The 26,630-nt window shown below is 51.7% G+C and overlaps 1 protein-coding gene across 4 annotated transcripts; it reads right to left on the bottom strand.

Annotated features, from left to right (window-relative positions):
- Window positions 1-23: 23 nt before the first annotated feature.
- On the bottom strand, window positions 24-11,422 carry TINAGL1 (tubulointerstitial nephritis antigen like 1). Of its 4 annotated transcripts, XM_045376066.2 has the most exons (12): window positions 11,342-11,422; window positions 10,480-10,804; window positions 8,473-8,536; window positions 4,415-4,507; window positions 4,088-4,202; window positions 2,874-2,997; window positions 2,639-2,789; window positions 2,335-2,524; window positions 2,190-2,235; window positions 1,843-1,966; window positions 960-1,005; window positions 24-876 (listed from the first exon to the last, which is right to left on the bottom strand). In XM_045376066.2, the coding sequence occupies exons 2-12, from the start codon at window positions 10,787-10,789 to the stop codon at window positions 736-738; spliced, it is 1,404 nt and encodes a 467-aa protein (XP_045232001.1). In that variant the 5' UTR covers window positions 10,790-10,804; window positions 11,342-11,422; the 3' UTR covers window positions 24-735. The 4 variants fall into 4 exon arrangements, with proteins under 4 accessions (XP_045232001.1, XP_045232005.1, XP_073868990.1 ...); XM_045376070.2 differs by lacking the exon at window positions 10,480-10,804; XM_074012889.1 differs by lacking the exon at window positions 4,088-4,202.
- Window positions 11,423-26,630: the final 15,208 nt, after the last annotated feature.

Consider the following 26,630-nt stretch of genomic DNA (forward strand, 5'->3'; position numbering starts at 1 on the left):
CCAGAGGTTCCATGACACTGTAGTTATCAATACTTTGGTTTTATTTCAAAACAGTGAAAAGAAAAATAAATATCTGAAGAATAAGAATACAGGACTGGGTGCGGTGGCTCATGCCTGCAATCCCAGCACTTTGGGAGGCGGAGGCAGGTGGATCGCTTGAGCCCAGGAGTTCAAGACCAGCCTGGGCAACATAGTGAGATCCCTCTCTTTATGAAAAATACAAAAATTAGCCAGGTGTGGTGGTGCACCTGTAGTCCCAGCTACTCAGGAGGCTGAGGTGGGAGGGTCACTTGAACCCAGGAGTAGGGGGTTACAGTAAGCCCTGATGGGCCACTGCACTCCAGCCTGGGCAAGGAAGCAAAACCCTGTCTAAAAAACAAAAGAATACAGGAGTGGGGTGGGGTAGGTAGTGGGGCTGGAGACTTGGAGACTTGAGGTGTCCTGGCTTTGGTAGTCTTGAGTGGGGGGCCAGGGGCCTGGGATCTGCGGCTGTGCTCTTCCCAGGCCAGGCCCTTCCCTGTCCCCACTGGGAGGTCTGGGGGCTCCGCCAGCCTGGCCTGCCCGCGGCTCCCAGGCGGGGCGCTGCGTCAGCGGAACCCGCGCCGGGATTAGCGCCCTGGCGCCGGCCTGCGCCCCGGCTCTGTTGGGGGAGGCTGGGGTCACCGCCCCATAGGGGCCTCTTCCGCCGGCCCTCAGCCTGGATCCCAGGCCAGACCCCACGTGGTGCCCACAGCCTCAGTGATGACCCATGTCCTCCATGCCCACGCGGCCCCAGACGCCCAGCACGAAGCTCTCGATGTCGCACTCATTGACGCCGCGCACGATGCGGAAGTGGCCTCTCTCGCCCCAGGCTGGGCCCCAGGAGTTGGCCGCAGTCTGGGAATAAGGAGGGGTGGTGAGAAGGGGAATGGGAGTGGGGCGAGGGGAAGAGGGGGCGGGGAAAGGGTCAGCGGCCTCACCCAGTATTTGAGCGTCCTTCCATCTGGCAACGTCTCCTCTCCCCATCTGTGGGCAGAGCAGCGGAAGGGGAAGGGCGCTGGGTCTACCTGCTCTCAGGAGCTCCAATCCCGGAAACCTGCCCCATCCAGCCCCCAGTTGCCTTTGGAGGGTTGGGTACACCCTTAGGGCTCAGGCAGGTCTCTGTACCTCTCTGCATCTCCCTCACTCTCACATCTGTAGGTCGGTGCACCCAGGCCCAGCATGGGAGGGGGTGGGGCACCAAGGGTACAAGTGGAGGCGAGGTGAGCAGAAGAGGAGGGAACCTGGGTCCTCCAGAGACCCACCTCCTGGGGGCCAGTTCTGTGGAACCACATATCCACCTGCCCTCCCTCACTTGGGGATCCAGGGAGGTGTAGGTGCCAAGGGCCAGAAGGAAGACACTCTGAGAATATATGAGTATCTTAGAGACCCCCAACTCCCACCGTAAAGCACATTTCACTGAGTTCATTGAAGTCAGTGACCCTGACATCTATATTCCCTAAATTGGATAGGGAAACTGAGGCCAGGGGAGCGACCTCACAGGTCACTCGGTGGGTCAGGCAGAGCTGGGACAGGTGTTGAGGTGGGGAGAGGTTGAGAAACTCTTGAGGCTCTCTTCATATTTCATTGGGGTTATTTTATCCCAATGTCAGGAAGGAACAGTTCCCAAAAAGCCTTCAGAGGCTCCCAACCTCCAGTTCGACCCAGGGCAAGTCCTTTCTCTTTCTGAGTCTCAGTTTTCCCCCTATTGAAATGATGAGTAGTCCTGGCTCTTTAGAGAGGTTGTAAGAACCCAAGGCAGGCTCCAGAGCCCCTAGCACAAACCCTGCTGTCCCCAGCCGTCTCTGCCCACACGCGCCTCACCCTGTGATCTTGACTGAGTGGGTCCCATGTCGGCGGTATCTCTCTGGCCTCCCAAGGCTCACTGGCGTGTGGCTGTAGATGCCTCCCTTGTATAGGAAGAAGTCTTCATGCACCTCCATGAGGGCTGTGGGCAGATGTCAAGGTTGGGTCCGCTCAGCTCATTGGCACAGGCACTGGTGCCTGAGTCTATTGAGGTGTGCCCAGGCACCAGGGTCCCTCCGTACCAAAGCTCTAAGTGCTCCCTCCAGGCGCTGCCTGTGGGAGGGGAGGTCCCTTCTGTGCCATTGTGCCCAGTCTCAAGCAGGCACAAGCTTCTGGAACCAGGGTGCTGGATGAGGGGTGTTTACCTTGGACAGGACCATTCTCCATCAGCTCCTTCATGATCTCCTTGTCCTGGAGGGCAGGGGATGGACAGACAGCATCTGTCAGGGGTGAGACTACAGGCTTTCACAACCCTCCTGCCTTGGTGCCCTCACCCAAGTGCTGACTTACATTGGAGCCGAGACGGTAGACAGGAGTGACCTGGTAGATGTCATTGTTATTAACATGGCTGTTGGGGCAGCGGGCAGTGGCCTGGCGCTTGCCCCGACCCATGGCTCGGCTGTGCATCATACAGGGCGGTGCGGGGCCAGCCTCGTCTCGCTCGCGGCCCGAGAAGGGGTAGCAGTGGTCAGACACCACCCTGCAGAGGCAGCAAGAGGGAGCAAAGGCAGAAAGACTCAGTGCATCATGGCCCAGGCCATGCCCACGGAGCCCCTCGCCCTCTTCTCTGCCCACATCCCCTGTTGCTGCATACCCTCGGCGACGCAGGAACCACCAGGCACCATCGAGACGCCCACCGCGGCAGCCCTGCTGCTGGTGGGTGTCACAAGACAGCAGGTTCTGGGGTGACAGGACAGGCGTCATGTGTCCCAGAGAATGGATTGAGACACGATCGGATGCCACAGCTGGTAGGGTGAGGCAGAGGGGCTGTCAGGAGTCTCAGGATTTGGCCTTCCTCTCCCAGGCGCCAGCCCTTGCCCTTGGCTTACCTGCTGTGGAAAAGGCCCAGGAGCCTGCACAGTTGCCCTGGTCAAGAGGCTCATGAATCAGGTTGGGCCACTTCTCAGAGGCCTCAAAGGCCGTGGGAAGCACCTCCCCTGGGTTCAGCACTGTCTGCAAGATAAAGGTTGCCCTGTCTGCCTCCTGCTCTGCCCTGGCCTGCCCCTCAGGTGCCCATTGGCACTGGAGGGCCACCAAGTCCAGGGCCTTCTGCAGTTTAATCTTGAGCCCTCCTGCTGCTGCAGGATTCCAGCTGCCTCCAACTTTGACTTGTGTTGAAGAACCAAGCACCATTTAGTGCCTCCCAGGTATCAGGTGGAGTTGACTAGTCCTGCTTCCCAGATGAGGCAGCTGAGGCCAGGCACAGGGAAGTGGCCAGGCCAGGCCCCTCAGCTTTCCATTCTCAACCCCTGCCTCTTTCCTCTGCACCTTCTGATCGGCCTCAGCTTTCTTCAGGCCTTAGCTTCAGGCCCCAAAGGGAAGGGCAGGGAAGAGGCAGTAGGGTCCCATGACCAGGCAGGCTGCCAACACAAACAGCAAGAGGCAGAAAATAGCCAGAGGCCCAGGGGAATAAGGGCAGGGCCAGGGTCTGGTCACCCCAGGACGAAGTCTCGGCAGGGAGGGCCACTCCTGCCAGCCCCTGCCTCCCCACTGCCTGCCACTGATGGACAAATGCTCCAGCACGTGTCTCAGTCCAGGTCTGCTGAAGCTCCCCTTTGTCACCCTTTCACTTTGGACCTGGTTCCCATTCCTCTCCCAGAGGGTCCCACTGGTGGGAAGGGAGAAGCCCTCTCCTCCCTTGGGGTTCGGCTAAATCGGCATTTATTTCCGAGAACTGCTGCCCTCTGGCCAGAGCTGGAGGAGTGTCTGTCCTTCCCTTCCCAAAATACCAAGGTGACCCCCTGTCCCCCTGGGCCCTGACCCAGCTGTACTGAGACCAACAGCATTTTTCCCAGGCTGGAGAGATCAGCGGGGAGCTGATGCCAGGACCACAAAACTCAATCTGAACATCAGTTCTTCCAGTGCAGCACATCCTGTGGAAGCAGGAAACAGAGGCCCAGAGAAGGGGAGTAACTTGTCCAGGGACACACAGCCTTGTAGTAGGGGATAGTCCAGGCCCTTGGAGGAGCAGGGCACAGGGCCAGCATCCCTGAGGTTCTGAGCCATGGGGAGATGGCAGGATTGTGGGAAAGGATGAACTTACATAAATTTCATGCATGTTCATGACCAAGGAAGATGGGCGGATGGTTCCCAGGCGGTAGCGAATGCCCTCATCCAGGGTCATGCCCCAGAAGGCGCTGTGGTTCCCAGCCTGCCAGCTAAAGGAGAGGGGATGGAAGGAAGATCTGCCAAGGCTCGGGGTCCTGGGGTAGGTGCATGTAGGTGGGAGAGACGCACAGTGGCTGAGTGCACACACAATCAAATCTGGGTGTAGGAGTGGCCTGCTGGATGTGCCCCACAGCAAAGCATGTGTGTATACATGCATGTGTGTGCATGCATGCCCACTGACGGTGCTTCTAGGGCGTCTTACCCATAGTTGCCCTGGTTGATGGCTTTGATCATGTCTGGATCCACCAGGCATGGTTCTTGGTCACACTGCCACTGCCTGTTCTCCTGGCAGGTGCTGGTGAGAAAAGGAGAGAAGGAAAGGGTAAGTGAGGGACTGGGGACCCTCTGAAGGAATATGGCCTCGGAGGTTAACATGGGCCAGGGAGTCTGTAGCAGTGACTATGGGAGAATCTCTAGGTGATCCCATCCAGCCTGGTGGCTTTAAATGTCAACGTCTAGTTCATGATTCTCAAGTTTGTATCTGTGGCCCAGATCTCTGCCTGAACTCCAGAGTCAAGGATCTCGTGGCTATTCAACATCACTACCCTGAACCGAAACATACCCTGAACCGAATTCCTGATCTGCCACACCTATTCCCCCTACAGTTCTCAGAAAATGGCAACTCCATCCTTCCTGGAGTTTGGGCCCCAAACCTGGCAGTCTCCGCTGACTTCCTCTCACATGCCGATCCAGTTCATCCGCGTATCCTGTGGGTCTACCTTAAAAACACGTCCAGAATCTGAACCACTCTCATGTTCTCCTGCACCCGCCCCACAAGTCCGATCACCTCTCACCTGGATTCCTGCTGTGGCCTCCTCACTGTGGGTGCTCCCTGCATCTGCCCCTTGCCCCCCTTCCCAGGGTATTTTTAACACAGCTGCCAGAGTGACCCTGCTAAACCTAAGTCATGTCATGTCGTTCTTCTGCCCAAAACCCTCCACTGGCTTCACAGCACAGAGTAAGAGCCAAAGTTTGGTGATGACAAGGCCCTGCACGATCTGTCCTCCTGTCCCCTGACCCCCTCCTCCTCCTAGTTCTGGTTCCAAGGCTCCAACTAGGCTGGCCCCTGATGGTTCACAGCGATCTGCCTGCTCCCCACCCTCCCCTCCACCTTTTTTTTTTTTTTTTTTGAGACAGGGTCTTGCTCTGTTGCCCAGGCTGGAATGCAGTGGTGTGATCTCGGCTCACTGCAGTCTCTGCCTCCCAGGCTCAAGCGGCCCCTCCCACCTCAGCCTCCTAAATAGCTGAGACTACTGGTGCGCACCACCACACCCAGCTAATTTTTGCAATTTTTGTAGAGATGGGGTTTTGCTGTGTTGCCCAGGTTGGTCTCAAATTCCTGGCCTCAAGTGATCCACCTGCCTTGGCCTTCCAAAGTGCTGAGATTACAGGTGTGAGCCACAGGCCCGGCCTGTTTATATTGCTTATACCTGTTTCCTCACAGGCTGTAAATTCCTTAAGGGCAGGTATTATTTGGTATTTTCAGTGCCTGGGAAAGCAAAACCTAGCACATAGTAAGCACTCAATGAATATTTGCTAACTGAGTCAATGACTGAGGCCATATGCTGAATTGACTAAGAGCATGGGTTCGGGAATTCAAATTCTGGGTTCCAGTCCTAGCCCACTAGCTGTATCATCCTAGGAGGATCATTCAAGCTCTGTCTCTCTCAATGTCTTTGCCCATAAAATAAGGATAATACAGTGGTACCACTTTCCAGGGATTCAATGACAGGCTTGTAAAGCATTTAGCACTGGGTCTGGCCCATCGTGAAGTGCTCAGAATTAATATCTACTATCACCGTTCTCATTACAGAAACCCCAGACCCCACTTCTCTGGAGCTTCAGACTCATATCCCACTGACCTTCTGACATCTCTGGATGTACAAAATGCATCTCGACCTCAAAATAGCCCGTCTGCCTCCCACAGGCCTGCTCTTCCCTAACATCTTCAACTCTGAAAATGGCACCCAATTGTTCACATCAGAGCTCCGTGTGGTCTGTGGTGTCCGCCCACATGTCCCCTATCAGCAGGGCTTGGAGATGGCACATAGAAATCCACCTACCTCTCACCCCTCCACTGTGGCCACCCTACTCCCGTCCCTCATCACCTCTCACCTGGACCACGGCACTGCCTTATTCACCAAGTCCCCTACTCCTTTAGGATTCCAGGCCATCCCCTCTCTACACACCCCAAAGCCAGACAGATCTTTGAAGAACGTAAATCAGACCGTGAACTCTCTACGTGGCTTCCTGTGACTCCGAACAAAATGCAGAATCCTCAGCACAGCTGATGTGACCCACGGAACTTGACCTGTACCTCCTTGGGGTGTCTCTCCCCTACCCCAGCTCCAGCTAAAATGAGCTCAGTCACCTCCCGGCCTTCCCACGAGCCGCTCCTTCCCCCTAGGCCAGGCCTCTTCTATCCTTCTCCCTGGTCTCAGCATAAAACGTCCCTTCCTCAGAGTGGCTTTCCCACCCACTCCCTGCTCTAAACTGGGACCCCCATTATCCTCTCTTTTCCCTACAGCACAGGGCAGCTTGTCAGGATACATTCATTTGCTGTCTTTCCACGCCCCTCACCTTAACTAGAAGTGGGTCAAGGACTGTGTCTGTTGCATTCCTGCTCCATCTCCTGAGCTCAGCATAGTGCCTGTCACGCAGTAGGTCTTTAATAATAGGTGCCGACTGAAGGGTTGCATTCTATGAATTCTATAATGCTTTTACAAGCTCATAACTCTGTTATTACAAGAAGCTGAACTGCCTCCTTCCAAGCTGCCTGAGGCTCCCACCTCCAATGTTGCCTTTTAAGGAGCCTCAAGGGGAGCCAAGACCCAGTATGGCTGGGCTTTCCAGCCCCGGGAGCGGCGGGGGCATTTCTGGGGAGGGCCAGAGGAGTCTGCGGGGCTGGGGAGGCTCTCCTCATCCTTCCTTTCCCCCTCTGCACACCAGGCTGTTCCTCCTCTGCACACCTAGGCAGCAGCCCCCGACTAGACTCTGGAAGCATCCTCTGAGGGCTCCGACACCCTGGACGCTCCCCCACCCTCGCCCCCAGAGCCTTCAAGGGCAGCAGGGTGTTCCGTCCTTTCCTGCCATCTCCTCCTTTGCCCCCAGGGCTGCCCACACAGGTCCAGGCAGGGCCAGTGGTAGCAGGTCCCAGCATTCCAAAGGGGGCCTAAGGGGCCAGGGACAGCAGTGAGAGAGAGCATTAACCCTTCAATGTCCAGAGCCATCCTATCAGAACCTGCGGACGGGCAGGCATGTTTTATCCTTTTGAACACACACACACACAGTGCACACACACACACACAGTGCACACACACACAGTGCACACACACACACAGTGCACACACACAGTGCACACACACACACACAGTGCACACACACAAAGTGCACACACACACAGTGCACACACACACACAGTGCACACACACACAGTGCACACACACACAGTGCACACACACACAGTGCACACACAGTCACGCTGCACACCCAGACATGTTCTGAAACGTCCCTCCCTCGCTGTGACCCGGGCACCCCTCACCCTAGTAAGGCAATGGAAATAGCTTATGCGCAATGCATTCCAAAAAGTTTCCTTCTCTCTGGGACCTTGTAGTCCCAGGCAAAGAGGGAGTGGGGGTGGAGTGGGTGCAGGGCCTCCTCCTCCAACTCGCAGGCTCCCCATTATTTCTATTAAGGTGTTCAGGGTTTCCTACCCGGCCCTTCTCCACTTCCCATCTCAGACTGAATAGGGGGTACCCGTGATCCCTTCCTCCTCCTGCTGGGAATGGTGGGGAGGGGTGGGGAAGGAAAGAGGAGCCACATTTCAGGGAAGGCCCTGCTAGAGGCTGGCTGGCCGCCCGCTCAGCCATCCCTGACACTCATCCGCTCAGGGCAGCGGATGCTGCAGTCAGAGCTTTCCTTCCTGGCGCCCCCTTCTCCCTGTGACTCTGTGGTGACAGCAGGAATAGCTGGGAGGAGTGGCCCAGCCCAAACCAGGAGGGGTGGGGAAGGACTTTCAGTTCAAGGGTGACCCCTGGGCCAGGCACCCATGGCTGGCCATGCTTGAGGAATGTTGTTGGAATGATGTGAGATAAGTTGACTTGGTCAGTGTTAAAATTCCTCTGTTGCAGATGAGGAAACTGAGGTTCAGAGAAGGGAAAAGACTTCTCCCTTGCAGAAGGGGGACAGGGATAGGATTTGAACCAAGTCTGTCAGACACAGGCTCACAAAGCAAGACCTCTCTAGGCTCCAAACACTCACCAACGGTTACAGTTGTCCCAGTAGGTTCCCAAGACTGGATAGATACGACCTCCATGCATACATCCTGTTGGAAGGAAAGAGAAGAGAAGTGGAACCAGAGCCAGAGAGGATGGGCTGATTGGCCAGGTCCTCAGAGGTCAGGTACCTTGAACCTTTCCAAGCTCATATCTCTCTCTCTCTCTCTCTCTCACACACACACACACACACACACACACACACACCAGCTCTCACTGAAATTAAAGCCAGACTATAACTGAAGACAACACACACACACACACACACACACACACATACACACACCAGCTCTCACTGAAATTAAAGCCAAACTATAACTGAAGACAACACACACACACACACACACACACACACACACCAGCTCTCTCTGAAATTAAAGCCAAACTATAACTGAAGACAACACACACACACACACACACACACACCAGCTCTCTCTGAAATTAAAGCCAGACTATAACTGAAGACATCACACACACACGCACACACAACAGCTCTCACTGAAATTAAAGCCAGATTATAACTGAAGACAACACACACACACACACACACACACACACCAGCTCTCACTGAAATTAAAGCCAGATTATAACTGAAGATAACACACACACACACACACACACACACACCAGCTCTCACTGAAATTAAAGCCAGATTATAACTGAAGACATCACACACACACACACACACACCAGCTCTCACTGAAATTAAAGCCAGATTATAACTGAAGACATCACACACACACACACACACCAGCTCTCACTGAAATTAAAGCCAGACTATAACTGAAGACATCACACACACACACACACACACACACACCAGCTCTCACTGAAATTAAAGCCAAACTATAACTGAAGACAACACATACACACACACACACACACACACCAGCTCTCACTGAAATTAAAGCCAAACTATAACTGAAGACAACACACACACACACACACACACCAGCTCTCACTGAAGTTAAAGCCAAACTATAACTGAAGACATCACACACACACACACACACACAACAGCTCTCACTGAAATTAAAGCCAGATTATAACTGAAGACATCACACACACACACACACACACACACACACCAGCTTTCACTGAAATTAAAGCCAAACTATAACTGAAGACAACACACACACACACACAACAGCTCTCACTGAAATTAAAGCCAAATTACAACTGAAGACAACACACACACACTCACACCAGTTCTCACTGAAATTAAACTATAACTGAAGACATCTCCTGCAGGGTCACACACGAACTGCTATTTGGGAAGTTCTTCAATGATTCTAACCTGGATTCCTCTTACTTTACTTGGATGCCAGCCATAACATTCCTGGGATCCTTTTCCCTTTAAATAAGTTAGGGCTTGGAGATGCGGAGTGGGAGGAGCATGGGGAAGCCAAAGCCCAGAGAAGGTAAGTGACTGCCCTAAGATAACACAGCACTCCGAGATGACAGCTCAGGTGTGCAGTCTGCCGGCCCAAGCCCCATGGAACTATGGGAGGGAACGCAAGTGATTCTCCTATTGGACAGGGGCAAGTGCATGGAAAAGGATGATGATGAGGCTGAAAGCAGGAACAGATGTGACCCATCTCCCAGGTATGAGCAGCCATCTCGGGACAGAAGATCGTAGAATCCTCAGCAAGGGCAGAAAAATGGCTAAGATGACCCTCACTAACCCATATGTGCCTTATCAGCCCAAGAGTGAGTCAGCAGGTGCGGCCAGCACCTTCCGTGTCTGGAATAGAGACAGGATTGGGAGAAAATGTGAGAGGCTGCCCTTTCCCTGGGCCAAATTAGAATTTTAACCAAGGAGCTTCTTCCAGTCTTGCTGGAGAGAGTAAAGTTCCCAGAGGGGCAGGGAAGAGCCCCAGATTCTATAGAGCCTCCCCTGGAAATGTCAGTGCATCCATCAGCTTTGCTCCTGAGCCTTGCTGAATCTAGGGTGGACAAAGTGACCCGCCCTCCTGGCCATCTTAGTGCCCACCTTGGATCGGGGGAAAAGGGGGTGGCACGCCGAGGCAGAAGTCCCAGAAGTCAGGGCAGCAGTCGGAGACCGTGCGGTTGCAGAAGAGGTCACAGTAACAGATGGCGCCCAGGTAGGGCAGGGCACAGTCGTCGGCACGGCCGCGGCAGCACAGGTCCTGCTCCTGGCAGTACCGGCCTCCCGCGTCCCGGATGCCCCGCAGGTGCAGACCCGGTGCTAGCTCCCGGCGCACACGACCCTGCTTGGCACCCAGAGCCACGTGGCCAGCCAGCGACAGCAACAGCAGTAGCCCCAGTGGACATCGCCACATGGTGGCTCCTGGGCCCTGGGGGGCAGAGATGGCGGGCAGCAGAGACTTCCTGGCACACCAGGGATGGGTCTCCCAGCTTCCTGGAGCTGTGAGTTCAAGAGGGCCCAGCAGGGAGGGAGATCCCGATTCCTGAGTCCCCAGGAAGGACACGGGCAGAGGAGCCCCAGTGTGTGGGTCCTGGCTATAGGGGGATGGGGAATGGGCAGAAACGGAGCCCCTCCCTGACCAAGGCAGAGACCTTCAAGGATAAGGAAATGAGGGTGGTGGCATTCTTGGTGCTCCCACCCAGCACTCATCCTGTGGACCCAAGGTCTTCTCTCCTGTCCTGGGCCCCTCCGCCCTCCAGCAGCCTCCATCCCTGACCTGGGTCATTGACTTTGTGCTTTCCTGTCTCCCCCGTCTTTTGGGTCCCCCTCTCTTCTGTTCCTGTGTCCCTCCGTCCCCCTCCACTGCCCCTCTGTCTGCCATCTGTCTTGGTTCCTCTACCTGCCCCCTCTTCCTGTTTCTTCTCGTTCTACACCTTCCACCCTCCGATCAGGGGAGCGTCCCTACCTGGTAAGGGAGTGGGCTGGGGCCCAGGCTGCCCCGCGCGCCTCCGCCTCCTGGCTCTGCGACCGCCGGACGCTCAAAGTCAAGAGAGGAGCACGGGGCGGGGCGCTTTTTGTACCGCCCGCCCTCTGCACCGCCCCAGCGGGGGTGGAAGGGAGGGGCGCCTGGCTTGTACCTGGAGTAACTACCCCACAACTCAAGGGCTTGCAGAGTGGAGAAACGACAAGCACACGATTGTCCTGGCTGGGTCTCTGGTGGTGGAAACTGTTCCCTTAGGGGAACCGCAAGCAGGAAGGATTGTGGTCTCACACTGGGAAGGACTTCCCAGTGGGCATGCCTGTGGAGCTGAGGGGCTCTGGTGGAGAAGGGGAGATATGGGCAGCCGAGCTCTGGGTTATGCACACAAGTTTGGGAAATGATGGGGAGAGCATGTGAGGCAAAATTCTCTAAGCCTCCCCTGACCCCTTAGTTATAAAAACAGCCATGCACAGCCCTCTGTGCCCCCTGGGCTTGGGTGCCGCCTCCCTAGCCGCCCCAGCTCCTAGGAGTGATTGGAATTCCAGGAGTATGATACTCCAGTGCCCTGGTGGCTCATCCCTGGGAGGTGGCAGGGTGTGGGGGAGGCCTCTGCACACTTTGACCCCTTGTTGAGTCTGCCCTCCCTTGCCTTCTTGGGTCCCTCACCGAGCACTGCCCTCTCTAGCAAACCCAAGGGCATCCTGCTTGGCACCTGTACCCCTCCAAGGGCCCAAAGGCGAGAGCCCTACTAGCTGGCACCCCCTGCAGAGGCCCTCCTTCCTGCCCCAGGCATAAACCTTTCTTTGCCCAGGCTGGCCTGGGACCCAAACAATGGGGCTTCTGTCCCGCCAGGTCTGCCGTCACCTTTTACTTCCCTATTGAGCAACGCCCTCTCTTCAACAGCTTAGGCCCAGGCCAGAGGTCTCTACCAGCACCTGGACAAACCCTCCCAGGCCCAGGCCTGAGCCTCACATACTGGCCCCTGGGGAGGCATCAGGGACTCCCTTTGCCCTCCCACTGACCTCCCTGCAAACCTCCCCCAAACCAAGGGGCATCCTCAGCTGGCCAGCCCCTGGGGGAAGGGAGAGAGCCGAGGATCACTGGTACCTGTGACTGGGTTACCCCTGCCATGGACCACTGCGTGGTGAGTCACCAAGGGGGTCCTGCCCTGGTGGGAGTAGGGGAGGGATAATGTCCGGGGGCCCCATCACTGGCACTAGCACACCCAGGAGCTGCCCATCTGCTGGCTGCAGGGACCTGGGAGGACAAAGCCTACGTGGGAGACTGAGGCTCAGAAGAACTCACTTGCCTGAGGTCATGCAGCCAGAACACAGGCTCCCTGCTTGCCACCAGCCCACTCTTTTACCCCTAGTCACCCTTAGTCACCCACTACAGGTCTTAACGTGCTCCTGGTTGGGAAGTCCCTTTTCTTATCTAACCTCCATTCATCTTACTGCAAGACGGGCCTCTCGGTATTGGTAAATGTCATATCCTCAGGGTAAGAGATGAAGGCTGCTTTCTTTCGAAAGAGCTCATGCCCAGGGTTCCTACTTTTGTGGTGCCTACTTTTTCATGGTTCTGGGGCTGGGGGCTGGTTCAGAGACATCTGGCCTATCTTTTGCCCAAAATCACACCCCGTAGGCTACCCTTGTGCGTCTGGCTGTGCTATCTCTATGTGCATGTATGCATGTGTCTATCTGAGTTGCGCCTTGACCTCTGGGCTCAAGCAATCCTCCCCCGTCAGCTTCCTGAGTAGCTGTGACTACAGGTCCACGCTGCCATGCCTGCCTCAAGTTTTTTTGTATTTGTAGTAGAGATGGGGTTTCACCATGTTGCCCAGGCTGGTCTCCAACTCCTGAGCTCAAGCGATCCGCCTGCCTTGGCCTCCCGAAGTGTGTTTACCTGTCTATCTGCTATGTGCCTGTGTATCTGTGAGTCTGGATATTTTGGCTATCTGCCTGTCCTTGTCTGATTGACTGTCTGCTTGTCTATCCATTTACCTGTCCATCTGCTACATACCTGTGCATCTGTGTGTGTGTATCTGTCTGGATGTTGTCTCTTTGTCCATCATGGATCTGTCTGTCTGCCAGTGTGTGTTGTTTGCCTGCATTTGTGCACTTGTTGGCTTGTATGTCTGTGTGTGTGTGTCCTGCCTGTGCCTCCCTGTCTGTGAGGTGTCTGTATATCTGTGTGGGGGTTGTGGCCATCTGCCTGCCCTTGTCTGCCTGTCTGTCTGTGCATAAGAGGCAGGGACTCAGAGCAGGGGATGGGAGCAGAGCCAGAGCCTCCCACCATCACTCAGCTTGGCACAGAGCCTGCCCGAGTGGAATTTTGTGACTCACTGGGTTCCTTGGCCAAGGAGGAAAAGGGCAGGGCCAGGGTTGATGGACACCCCCACTTTCCTTTTCCATGACCCTTTGACCCTTTGCCTCCTAGTGACTCATTGACTTATTCTTTTTTTTTTTTTTTTTGACCGAGTCTTGCTCTGTTGCCCAGGCTAGAGTGCAGTGGCCTGATGTCAGCTCACTGCAAGCTCTGCCTCCCGGGTTCAAGCCATTCTCCTGCCTCAGCCTCCTGAGTAGGTGGGACTATAGGTACCCACCACCACGCCCGGCTAATTTTTTATATTTTTTAGTAGAGATGGGGTTTCACCATGTTAGCCAGGATGGTCTTGATCTCCTGACCTTGTGATCCACCTGCCTCCGCCTCCCAAAGTGCTGGGATTACAGGTGTGAGCCACCACACCTGGCCGACTCATTGACTTATTCTTGAGCAAAGTGGGGCCTTATCCAAGGGCCTGGGACAGAGCAACAGGCAAGGACACACCGGCAAGACTTCCCCCTCTGAGCCCTTCTGGCTTTTCAACAGGCAGGTAGCCTGGGTCCCTGTGGTGTTCTGTTCTCCCTTACTCTGGACCCCCACAGCACAGCCCCTCTCTGGGAGTTGGTACCAGCCTGTACCCAGATGCCCCCTGGAGGCCTTCTTGTGCTCTCTTACTTTTACAGAGGGAGGTGAAGCAAGAAAGGGACAGTGACATGCTTAAGGACACACAGTAGAGCAAAGGCCCAGGCCTCTCCTTTCCCTGAAGTCCCAGAGCTCCCCACACACCACAACCTTCACAACTGCTCCCAGTGCTCAGAATCAGCCATTCTCCTCTGCGAGCTGAGCAGGGCCTTCTGGGAAGACAAAGACCTGTTGTCTGCTCACCCCAGGTCCCTACCTGAGGACCCGATACTTGAGGCCTAGGAGTTCAGATGCTTGGAGCCCAAACAGCACCCCAGCCAAGGCTGGGGCTCCTTGTGGCTCCTTGTGGTCAGTGGGACATGTCCAGAGCTCAGGTCAGTGCTCCCTGGGACTGTGTCTGAGGTCCAGTCCAGGCCTAATACTGTAGCCTATTGGGCCATGTTGTGATATGTTGGGGCTTCCCAGGGCTGCTGGACTGTTTTGTAGAAAGTCCCGCATCGAGGGCTGCATGACAGTCAGAGTGTGGTGCTGTCATAGCACGCTGGAGCTTGCAGCAGATAAAATTCCAGGCCATGTGGAAGTGTGTTGTACCACGCAATGGCATGCTTTACTGTTTGATTTTCTCATTCATTCAACAAATATTTATTAAGCATTTACGATGTGCCAGGTTCTGTGCTAGGTGCCGAGTGTACTTTGTTGAACCAAACAGATGCAGTTCCTGCTATTGTAGAGTTTGCAATCTAATGGAAAGAGAGGCCGGGCGTGGCGGCTCATGCTTGTAATCCCAGCAGTTTGGGAGGCTGAGGCAGGTGGATTGCTTCAGCTTAGGGGTTTGAGATCAGCCTGGGCAACATGATGTAACCCTGTCTCTACCAAAAATTCAAAAAATTATCTGGGCATGGTGGTGTGCGCCTGTGGCCCCAGCTACTCAGGAGGCTGAGATGGGAGGACTGCTTGAGCCCAGGAGGCAGAGGTGGCAGTGAGCTGAGATTGTGCCACTGTACTCCAGTCTGGGTGACAAAGTGAGACTCCATCTCAAATAATAATAACAATAATGGGAAGATAGACAAATACATAAACAAACCACCCCCCCGGCCCACAGATCAAGAAGTCATTCCAAAATGTGAAGTGTTCTGAAGATATGCACGTAGTGTAAGAATCTGGTGTAATGTGGTGGTCAAGGCGGTCTCAGAGAGGAGATGACGTTTGAGCTGACACCTGAGGGATGAGAAGAAGGCAGCCATTCCCAGGGCCCAGGGAAGGTATCCTAGGAAGCTGGATCAGCATGAGCAGAATCCCTGAGGCCTGGAACAAGTTGGTCTGCTTGGAAAGCAGGAGAGAGCCCTGAGCAGCTGGAGTGCATCGAGCGAGGCGCGCAGAGGAGCAGGAAGGGGCTGGGAGAAGGCTGGGGCCACATCATGCAGGACAGGCTGGATGAAGGGGCTTGAACTGTCTTCTGACCACTGAGGGGACATACACATGAGGGTGAAATCATCCGATTTACATGTGCAAAGGCCCACTCTGGCTGCTCTAGAGATACCAGATGATTGCGGGTAAAAGTGGATTAATGGAGGCCGGGTACGTGCCGTGTACGGTAGAGAGCATGCTACCAAATAGACTCACCGGTAGCCCTATCATCTCCATTTCACAGATGAGCAAGTCAAGATGCAGAAAGACTCTTTGGCTTGTCCAGGGTCACACAGCTGTTGGGAGCAGAGCAGTGTCCTGGTGCCCAAGCCCTGAAGGCCCCAACGCACTGCCTCTGTAATGGCCGCAACTGTCCAAAGGCTAAGTTGACTCACACCTGGTAGTGTCTGTGGTCATTCACCATAGATGGAAGTGGAGAAATGCAGAAAACAGAAACACAGCTTCCCCTTTTCTGTCATATTTCTGTATCAGTGGTGTTTGGAGCCAGTTGAGCACAAAGGGCCCCTGAGTGCTGTTTCCTTGTGATATTTGGGGGTTAACAGCTTCCCCTCATCTCTTAATTATCTGCCCTCCTTCACTTCAGCTGCACATTCGTTAAAGAATGCTCTCCCAGGAGAAGAGCTTGGTGTTATCACCCGCAAACATCTTAGAAAACTAACGCTATCCTTGAGTGCCTGTTTACAGAAACATTTTTACATCTCACTTGACATTTCCAGCAAATCTTGATCCTTCCAGCCAGGAATATTAATATATAGGTCTTGAAAAGTGCAAGAGGCTCTTCCATGGCTCCGAGCACATTTGACACTCTTCCTTTTTTGATCCCCAAGCAGACAGTGCTAAAACCCCAATAGCTGGGTGAATACGAATCCAACAGGAAGAATCACTTTTAAGAGCTGGGTTCTTGGGGTCAAATACTGTGGTGTGGCCTTTTGGTTGTAGTGAGTTGAATGGAGGCCTCAAAAAGGATATATCCATGTTCTAATCCCCAGAACTTCTGAATGTGACCTTATTTGGAAAAAGAGTCCTTTCGGATATAATTAAGTTAAGGATTTTGAGATAAGGAGATCATCCTGGGTTATCTGGATGGACCCTAAATCTGTTGACAATGTCCTTATGAGAGACCCCAGAGGACACAGACAGAAGAGGAAGAGGCAATGTGGCCCCAGAGGCTGAGATCAGAGCTCTGTGGCCACAATTCAAGGAACACCTGGAGCCACCAGAAGCTAGAGGAACAGATTCTCCCTGATCCTCTGGATACGCCAGAGGGAAAACGGCCTGGCCGACACCCTGATCCTCCCACCTCAGCCTCCAGAGTAGCTGCGGCCACAGGCACATGCCACCATGCCCAGGTAATTTTTTGAATTTTGGTAGAGACAGGGTTACATCATGTTGCCCAGGCTGATCTCAAACCCCTGAGCTGAAGCAATCCACCTGCCTCAGCCTCCCAAACTGCCGGGATTACAGGCATGAGCCGCCACACCTGGCCTCTCTTTGCATTAGATTGCAAACTCCACAATAGCAGGAACTGCATCTTCTGGCCTCCAGAATTGAGAAAATTAACTTCTGTTGTGTTAAGCAGCCAAGTTTGTAGCAGTTCATCATAGCAGCCCTGGGAAAGAAATACAGTGGGCTTCCAGTTCAAGGACGATCCATGAGGCCTGAGCTCCATCTGTGGACTGGAATCACCAAAGCCAAGGCTGTGTGCAGGTGAAGCCAGCACAAGCAGCTCATGCTGGCAAAAGCAGACCACACTGGCTCAGGCAATAGCAGATCATCTTGAAGTGGTTCACGCACGACAGTGAGTGGTATTGATTGGGGTTAAGAGCCAGGTTCAAGGAGGTTTATCACTCAGTAGCCAGGTAAAGTAGGTTCCAGACCTGGCTCCACCACTCAGCAACCGGGGAAATGGGGGTAAGCTTCTTAAATGCTCCGTGCCTCAGTTTCTCCATGTGTAAAATGAGGGCGCTAATAACAGTCCCTACCTGTAAGGTGGTTGTGAAGGTGATATGAATCCATATATGTAAGGCACTTGGAATTGACAATACTGACATATCACAAGTACAAAATAAGTGTCTGCCATTATTAAGCTAACCCAAATCAAAACAGACACAGATGAATTCAGAATAGTCAAGTAGACTCATATATGTTCAAATGGAGCCCACCAGTTAAAACTAGCTGAGACCAGTGTGAACTGGCTCAAGCCTTTTAGGCCAAGCTGTACTAAAACCAGATTAAATCAGTCAAAACAGGATTAGAATAGTCAGTCTGGAATCTCTACACGCACGCCTGCACATTTGAGGGGTCTCTCTCTGCCCCCTCTGTACATCAGATGGAATAGTAACAAACAGTCCCACACCTCCCAAGAACGAGCATAATGGACAGGCAGAGGGCCGCCGATGCCCCCACCTAAGACATACAGACATTTCCCTGTGGGAAACGTGCTCAAATTCTTTACGGCAGGTCAAAGTTCAAATACCAGAAACCAGTTTCACTCACACTAATTAAACAAGAGACGGGATCTGTGGTTCAGGATCCTGAGGCACTCGTGAAACTCGTGGGTAGGAAGTGCAGCTGGAGCCAGTGAGTGTCTGGAAGGCTAGCAGAGCTCAAGGCCCCTCTCTCTGGCCCAGGGAGGGAAATTAACTCTCAAGGTCAGGAGCTCAGTGAGCAGGAGGCTGGTAGAGAGGTGGGAGCTGCAGGTGACCGGCTGGAAGTCAGAGACTGTTGTGGGACAGCTTGTACCAGTGGACACAAGAGCCCCAACTTGTGGGCACTTGGAAGTCCTAGGCTGTTCCCAGGCTCCACCCCGTCCCCTGGGGTGCCCGATTCACAGAACACCAGTAATGCATTTGTGTCCGCCTATGCTTCCTGGCAGGAGCAGACCTGCAGAGAGGCCAGAAGTCACCTGGCTGGGTGGGCAGCAGCCCCTCCGTAGTAACAATCGGAACCTGGGAAGATAAGTAGAGTCCCAGGGGAGGGACAGAGCTTCCCCTGTGTCACCACATGGCTCCTTTGACACAAATGTGTGGGGGCAGAGAGAGGCATGCAGGTCAAGGGCCTGGCAGGGAGTCAGGGGCCCTCAGTGCCAATCCTGGCTCTGCCTCTGACACGCTATGTGACCTTGAGCAAGTCGCCACCCCGTCTGGCCTTCACTAACCCATATACGGAATGAGAAGGTATCCTCCCTGGTCACTGGAGGTTTAAAATCGTGTAGTGAGAGAGAGCTCATTTGGTCCAACTCTCTGCAACTGAAGGAATGGAGACACTGAGGGGGGAGGAATCGGCCACAGTGCTGAGTGGGAAGCAAAAGGAGCTATAACTACCGCTATCACTACCATGGATTATCCAGCTACTTGTGCTTGATAGACTCCCTCTTGGTAGAATGGGCTTTCCCACATCCAGCAGCACAAATGCTATGAGCATCTACTACAGGCCGGGCACCTTCTCAGGGCTGAGCACTTGACATAGGTTATCTCATTTAACCCGCTAACAAACCTATGAGGTATTATCATCCCCATTTCACAGGTGGGAAAACTGAATCCCAGAGAGAAGACTCACTCAGACACAGCTATCTGAACCCTCGTTTCAGTTCCCCTAGGGCAGCAGAGGAAGCAAGGTGCGGGGAAGCCAGTGGTCAAGGATTCCACAGGGAATGTACCCTAGAATCAACCCGTGGAGAGAGGGCAAGGGAACGGGCTCAGGCAAGGGAAGAAGCGAGGAGGGCAGTGTCCTGTTGACTTATTCAAAACATCCATTTTTACTTGACTTTTAGTTCATTAGTCACCACTTTTTATTAGTATCTCATGTATTCTTTCACAGTTTCTTTCTGCAGGTACAAAAATAATGATTTTTTCTTTCTTTCTTTCTTTCTTTTCTTCTTTGAGACAGGGTCTCGCTCTGTCGCCCAGGCTGTAGTACAATGGTGCTATCTCAGCTCACTGCAACCTCCGCCTCCCGGGTTTAAGTGATTCTCTGCCTCCGCCTCCTGAGTAGTTGGAATTACAGGCATGCACCATGATGCTTGGCTAATTTTTGTATTTTTAGTAGAGTCAGGGTTTTGCTATGTTGACCAGGCTGGTCTCCAACTCCTAGTCTCAAGTGATCCACCCGCCTCGGTCTCCCAAAGTGCCAGGATTACAGGCGTGAGCCACTGCGCCCTGCCAAAGGTGGTGACGTATTCTTAATGCCTATTTTCACATAAAAGGTAATAATCTACCCACACCTCACTGTACCTTGTTTGTTTTTTTGTTTGGTTAGTTTTGTTTTGTTTTTGTTTGTTTGTTTGCTTTTTTGACAGTCTTGCTCTGTCAGCCAGGCTGGAGTGCAGTGGTGCAATCTCAGCTCACTGCAACCTCTGCCTCCCAGGTTCAAGCGATTATCCTGCCTCAGCATCCCGAGTAGCTGGAATTACAGGCGCCTGCCACCATGCCCGGCTAATTTTTGTGTTTTTAGTAGAGATGGGGTTTCACCATGTTGGCCAGGCTGGTCTCAAACTCCTGACCTCAAGTGATCTGTCCACCTCGGCCTCCCAAAGTGCTGGGATTATAGGCGTGACCCACTGTGCCTGGACTTCGTTTGTTTTTTTTTAACTAATCACACATCTTAGAGATCTTCATTGGTAATTAGAGAGCTTCCTGGATCTTTTATATCACTGCATAATATTCTATTATATAGATTAGAATAATTCAATTTGCCAGTTCCCTGTTGGTGGACATTTGTTTCTGGTTTGTTTGTTTTTTTCTACTTTTTTCTTATCACAAACAGTGCTACAATAAGTAATTGTGCATATGCACTGTTTCATATGTGTGTAGGTATACCTGCAGGATAAATTCCCAAAAATGAATTGCTGATTTAAGAGTATCTTTTTTTTTTTTTCCTGAGACAGGGTCTTGCTGTGTTGCCCAGGCTAGAGTGCAGTGGCACGATCATGATGCACTGCACCCTCAGCCTCCTGGGCTCAAGCGATCTTCCCACCTCAGCCTCCCAAGTAGCTGGGACTACAGGCATGTGCCACCACAGCTGGTTAATATTTCAACATAACAGAGTTTCATCATGTTGCCCAAGCTGGTCTTGAACTCCTAGGCTCAAGCAATCCTGCCACCTCAGTATCCCATAAGTGCTGGGATCACAGGCTTGCGCCACCGTGCCTTGCAGGTTGAAAGTACTGTATGAGTTATCTACTGCTGCATGCCAGATTATCATAAACTCAGCAGTTTAAAACAACAGCCATTGATTAGCTCACAGTCTCACCTGAACTGGGTGCTCAGTTCAGGATGAAACCAAGGTGGCGGCCAGACTTGGTTCTTTTTTGGAAGCTCTGGGGGGAAAATCTACTTCCAAGGCCATTCTTGTTGTTGGCAGAATTTGGTTCCTTGTGGTTGTAGAACTGAGTCTCTGGTTTCTTGCAGGCTTCCAGGAGGGGCCTCCTTGGGCTCCGGGAGGACACCCACAGTCCTCACCATGCGGCTCCCTCTGACATCAAGCCAGGAATAGCCCAATGGATCTTTCTCATGCTTCAAATCTCTGATGAATTTCTCTTGCCAGAGAAAGCTTGCTGCTTTCCAAGGGCTCACCCAATCAGATCGTCCAACAAGGGTGATCTCCCTATCATTAGGTTAACTGACTTGGAACCTGAGTTAATCTGCAAAATCCCTTTTGCTATATAATGGAATACAATCATTTCATTCACATGCTCATCTTATTCACAGGCCTCACACTCATACAAAGGCAGGGGACCACAGAAGAGTGAAGGCCAGTGAAGGTCACTTAGAATTCTGCCTAATACAGGTGTTTTGTAATTTGGGTAGATGTTGCCATGGTGTCCCCGGTAGGGATTGCGCGGAGGGAACTCTCCTCCTCCAGCAACAGTACACGTGCCTGCTTTTCCATGGTGCTTCCTGGAGAACGTTATCAAACCTTTGGATTTCTGCCAGTCTGATAGGTGAAAAATGGAATCTCAATTGTATTTTAAAGTTGTAATTATTGTCTTATGAATAAGGCTGAGCATTTCCTCAAAAGCATACAAGTCATTTATATATTTTTTTTCTTTATTTTTTTCTTTCTTCTGGTTTTGAGGCATAGAAAGGTCTTTTTAGCTCTAAAGTTAATCAGAAACTCTATGTTTTCTTTCTTTTTTTTTTTTTTTTGAGACAGAGTCTCGCTCTGTCGCCCAGGCTGGCGTGCAGTGGCGCGATCTTGGCTCACTGCAAGCTCCGCCTCCCAGGTTCACGCCATTCTCCTGCCTCAGCCTCCGAAGTAGCTGAGACTACAGGCGCCCGCCACCACGCCCGGCTAATTTTTTGTATTTTTAGTAGAGACGGGGTTTCACCATGTTAGCCAGGATGGTCTCCATCTCCTGACCTCGTGATCCGCCCGCCTTGGCCTCCCAATGTGCTGGGATTACAAGCATGAGCCACCACGCCCGGCCTCTTTTCTTTTTTTTTAAATTTTACTTTAAGTCCTGGGATACATGTGCTGAACGTGCAGGTTTGTTACATAGGTATACATGTGCCATGGTGGTTTGCTGCACCTATCAGCCTGTCATCTAGGTTTTAAGCTTCACATGCATTAGATATTTGTTCTAATGCTCTCCCTCCTCTTTCCCCACACCCCCAACAGGCCTCGGTGTGTGATGTTCCCCTTCCTGTGTCCATGTGTTCTCATTGTTTAGCTCCCACTTATGAGTGAGAATATGCAGTGTTTGGTTTTCTGCTCCTGTGTTAGTTTGCTGAGGATGATGGTTTTCAGCTTCATCTGGGTCCCTGCAAAGGACATGAACTCATTCTTTTTTATGGCTGCATAGTATTCCATGGTGTATATGTGCCACATTTTCTTTATCCAGTCTATCATTGATGGGCATTTGGGTTGGTTCCAAGTCTTTGCTATTGTAAATAGTGCTGCAATAAACATATGTATGCATGTGTCTTTATAGTAGAATGATTGGTAATCCTTTGGGTATATACCCAGTAATGGGATTGCTGGGTCAAATGGTATTTCTAGTTCTAGATCTTTGAGGAGTTGTCACACTGTCTTCCACAATGGTTGAACTAATTTACACTCCCACCGACAGTATAAAATTGTTCCTATTTCTCCACATCCTCTTCAGCACCTGTTATTTCCAGACTTTTTAATGATTGCCATTCTAACTGGTGTGAGATGGTATCTCATTGTGGTTTTGATTTGCATTTCTCAGCTCACTGCAACCTCTGCCTCCCAGGTTCACGCGATTCTCCTGCCTCAGCCTCCAGAGTAGTTGGGATTACAGTTGCACGCCACCAAGCCCAGCTAGTTTTTGTATTTCTAGTAGAAACAGGGTTTTACCATGTTGACCAGGCTGGTCTCAAACTCCTGATCTCAAGTGATCCATCCACCTCAGCCTCCCAAAGTGCTGGGATTATAGGCGTGAGCCACCACGCCTGGCCATTCTCCTATGTTTTCTTCTGGGGCTTTTATACTTTCAGTTTTAAAAATCCATAGTTTCTTGGAGCTGGAGGCTTCCCTTGTCATTTTCTCATCAGCGAGTGCAAAGCAGGATCCCAAAAGGACTGTAGTCCAGAGTAGAGAAAGGAGCTGTCACAATGGAGTCTGTTCAGTGCTGGCTCTGACCTCCTTCAGCCCTGCCAGGAATCCCAGCTAGCAGATCTTCTTCCAGCTTCCCTTTCTCCAGCACTCTTGATCTTCTGGGCTGGCACAGGGGTCCAGGATTGATGGGGATCCTAGCTGCCTGAGGAGCTTCCAGTCTAGAGGGTGATACAAGCATGTGGCCAGACATGAATTCAAGCCATGAGAGAGATTCAGAGCCTGGGCTGGGAGTGCAGGGGAGGAGGGGGGTGCTGATGGGGGTGGATGGGAGGCTCCAGGGAGGAGGCCAGAAACCTGGCCTGGAGAGGTTTAGTGGACCATGGGTCCTCGAGGGTAGAGACGCGACATGACTTATCTCTGTGCCCCATCCTCTGTGCCAGAGGCAGCATCAACCAGAGTTGCACAAATGAAGCAGAAGGGACAGGGGACTTAGAATACTAGGCTGCATCATTTTCGTTTTACTCTGACAGTGAGAAGCAAAGACCTCCATGAAGAAATAAGCCCTTGGCTGTTCCATAATTTTAGAATCTGGGCACTTTCTGCACACCACTGCCCCCTTATGGGTGATCTAGGAATTCTCTCTAAATCCCAGACTGAAGGTGAGGAGGAGGCTGAGTGAGTCTTACAGATTTGAAAAGCCATGAAATCCTGATCGGAGAACATCTGAGTCCAAAGGGCCCTCAGAGACCATCTGACGTCTTCATTACATATGAAGAAATCAAGAGGGTGCTGCCAGAGAGTGGGGAAGAGAACACTGAATTTAGTGTCAAACGGCCCTCGGCTTGCAGCCTGGCTCTGTTTCTTACTGGCTGCAAGGCCCCAGGCCAGTGGCCTCACCTCTCTAAGCCATAGTTTCCATCTCTTTCAAATGGAGTCTGCCATCTGGCTGGCTTCCGTTTTCCGGGAATGCCATGCCAAGTTCCTCAGATCAATTCTCCTATTGAAAACAACTAAAGGCCAGGCGCGGTGACTCAGGCCAGTAATCCCAGCACTTTGTGAGACCAAGGTGGGCAGGTGACTTGAGGTCAGGAGTTCAAGATCAGCCTGTCCAACATGGGGAAAGCCAGTCTCTACTAGAAATACAAAAATTATCTGGGCATGGTGGCGAGTGCCTGTAATCCCGGCTACTCAGGAGGCCAAGGCACAAGAATCGCTTGAACCTGGGAGGCAGAGGTTGCAGTGAGTAGAGATCAGGTCACTGCACTCCAGCCTGGGTGCCAGAGCAAGACTTGTCAAAAAAAAAAAAAAAAAAAGAAAGAAAGAGAAAACAACTAAAAACACTAACATATTGGTACAACCACAGGGTAAGGCATTACCAGAACAAAGCTAAAGGGAAAACAGAAACTTAGGTAAACCATGCAGGAAACTCACATTTACTCTGGGGGCACTTCCTGATTTGGGGCAGTTTGAACTGCTGTTTGGATAACTCCTCTAGGCAAGGAACACAAATAAAAGTCCAGAGCACATGGTGGAAGATCAAATAGAAAATCCTCCCTCAAATTAGTTGGGATCCCAAAGAGCCATACTCTCAGAAGTAAACCAGCCCCAGTATGGACTTGTCAGAGGAGTTTGAATCAGAGGAAGAGCAACTGCATCTTGAATAGGGGCTGGGTAAGATAAGGCTGAGACCTACCGGGCTGCATTCCTGGGAAGTTAGGCATTCTTGGTCACAGTATGAGATAGGAGGTCAGCACAACACATGGGTCATAAAGCCCTTGCTGGTAAAACAGGTTGCAGTAAAAAAGCCGGCCAAAACCCACCAAAACCAACATGGCAATAAGAGTGACCTCTGGTCATCCTCACTACTCACTATATGATAATTATAATACATTAGCCTGGTTCTATTTCTTACTGGTTGTAAGGTGAGGAGGAGACTAAAAGACACCCCCATCAGCACCATGACAGCTTACAAATGCCATGGCAACATCTGGAAGTTACCCTATATGGTCTGAAAAGGGGAGGAACCCTCAGCTCCTGGGATTGTCCACACCTTTCCCTGGAAATTCATAAGTAATCTACCCCTTGTTTAGTGTATAATCAAGAAATAACCATAAAACCGGACAACCAGGGGCCATGCTACTGCTCTACCTGTGGAGCAGCCATTCTTTCATTCCTTTACTTTCCTTATAAACTTGCTTTCGATTTACTCTCTGGACTCACCCCGAATTTTTTCTTGCGTGACCTCTAAAAACCCTCTCTTGGGGTCTGGATTGGGACTCCTTTCAGACTTGCAGCTCTCATTTGTATCTCCTGGGTAATCGGTAACCTCAAGCCTTGAACTTAGATTGAGGTGACCCCACACTATTTGTGCCAAAGGCTTCTGGAAGAAGCAAATGAAAATCTTCTGTGGAGGGAGATCCTTCAGTCAAGGCCCCAAATCAGTCACACAAAGAAATGTTTGAGTATGACGGCCAGCACATAGTAAGAGATAATCAGGTCTGGGTGTGGTGGCTCACACCTGTAATCCCAGCACTTTGGGAGGCCGAGGTGGATGGATCACTTGAGGTCAGGAGTTCGAGACCAGCCTGGCCAACATGGTGAAACCCCGTCTCTACTAAAAATACCAAAAAAATTAGCTGGGCGTGGTGGCAGGCACCTGTAGTTCTAGCTACTCAGGAGGCTGAGGCAGAAGAATTGCTTGAACCCAGGAGGTGGAGGTTGCAGTGAACCGAGATCGCGCCACTGAACTACAGCTTGGGTGACAGAGTGAGACTCCATCTCAAAAAAATAAAAATAAAAAGATAATCAGGCACATAAGGAAATGAGACTACACTGCAAGAACCAGAAGAAACAAGAAACAATAGAAACATATCCATAAATAATTTAAGCACTGGAATTATTTTACATAGAATATAAAACAACCACACTTAAGTAAACAATAGAGTAGCTTGAAAATATTTGCCTGGAACAGGATGGAAAGGGACAGTAGGTTTGAAAAGAGACAAACTGAACTTCTAGAAATGAATAATATGATTAACTAAAATTTAAAAATCAATAGCAAATTTAAAGCATTTTGGACATAGCAAAAAAGACAATTGGTGAATTGGAAGAAAGGTCAGAAGAAATCATCCAAAATGAGCCTGGGGAGACATAAAGATTAAAAATAATAGCAAGAAATAGTAAAAGACACGAAGAATAAACGAGAAATGGATCTAATACTCATGTAATTGGAACTTCAGGAGAGAAGAGAGAGAGTAATGAAGATGTGATATTTGAAAAGTCAGTGGCTGAAAATTTCCCAGAACTGATCAAAGCCATTAATCTACAGATACAAAAAACCCAACAAATCCCAGGTGAGATA

The sequence above is a fragment of the Macaca fascicularis genome, chromosome 1 (genome assembly GCF_037993035.2).
Source record: "Macaca fascicularis isolate 582-1 chromosome 1, T2T-MFA8v1.1".
In the NCBI taxonomy this organism is placed as follows: domain Eukaryota; kingdom Metazoa; phylum Chordata; class Mammalia; order Primates; family Cercopithecidae; genus Macaca; species Macaca fascicularis.

Excerpts from the sequence above, each read along its gene's own strand:
- TINAGL1 (XM_045376066.2), bottom strand. The coding sequence starts at position 10,789 with ATGTGGCGATGTCCACTGGGGCTACTGCTGTTGCTGTCGCTGGCTGGC. Across the intron at positions 8,537-10,479 it reads CCCTTTTCCCCCGATCCAAG|GATGTATGCATGGAGGTCGT; the intron begins GTGGGCACTAAG and ends TCCTTCCAACAG. Across the intron at positions 2,790-2,873 it reads CTGGGCCTTTTCCACAGCAG|CTGTGGCATCCGATCGTGTC; the intron begins GTAAGCCAAGGG and ends TCACCCTACCAG.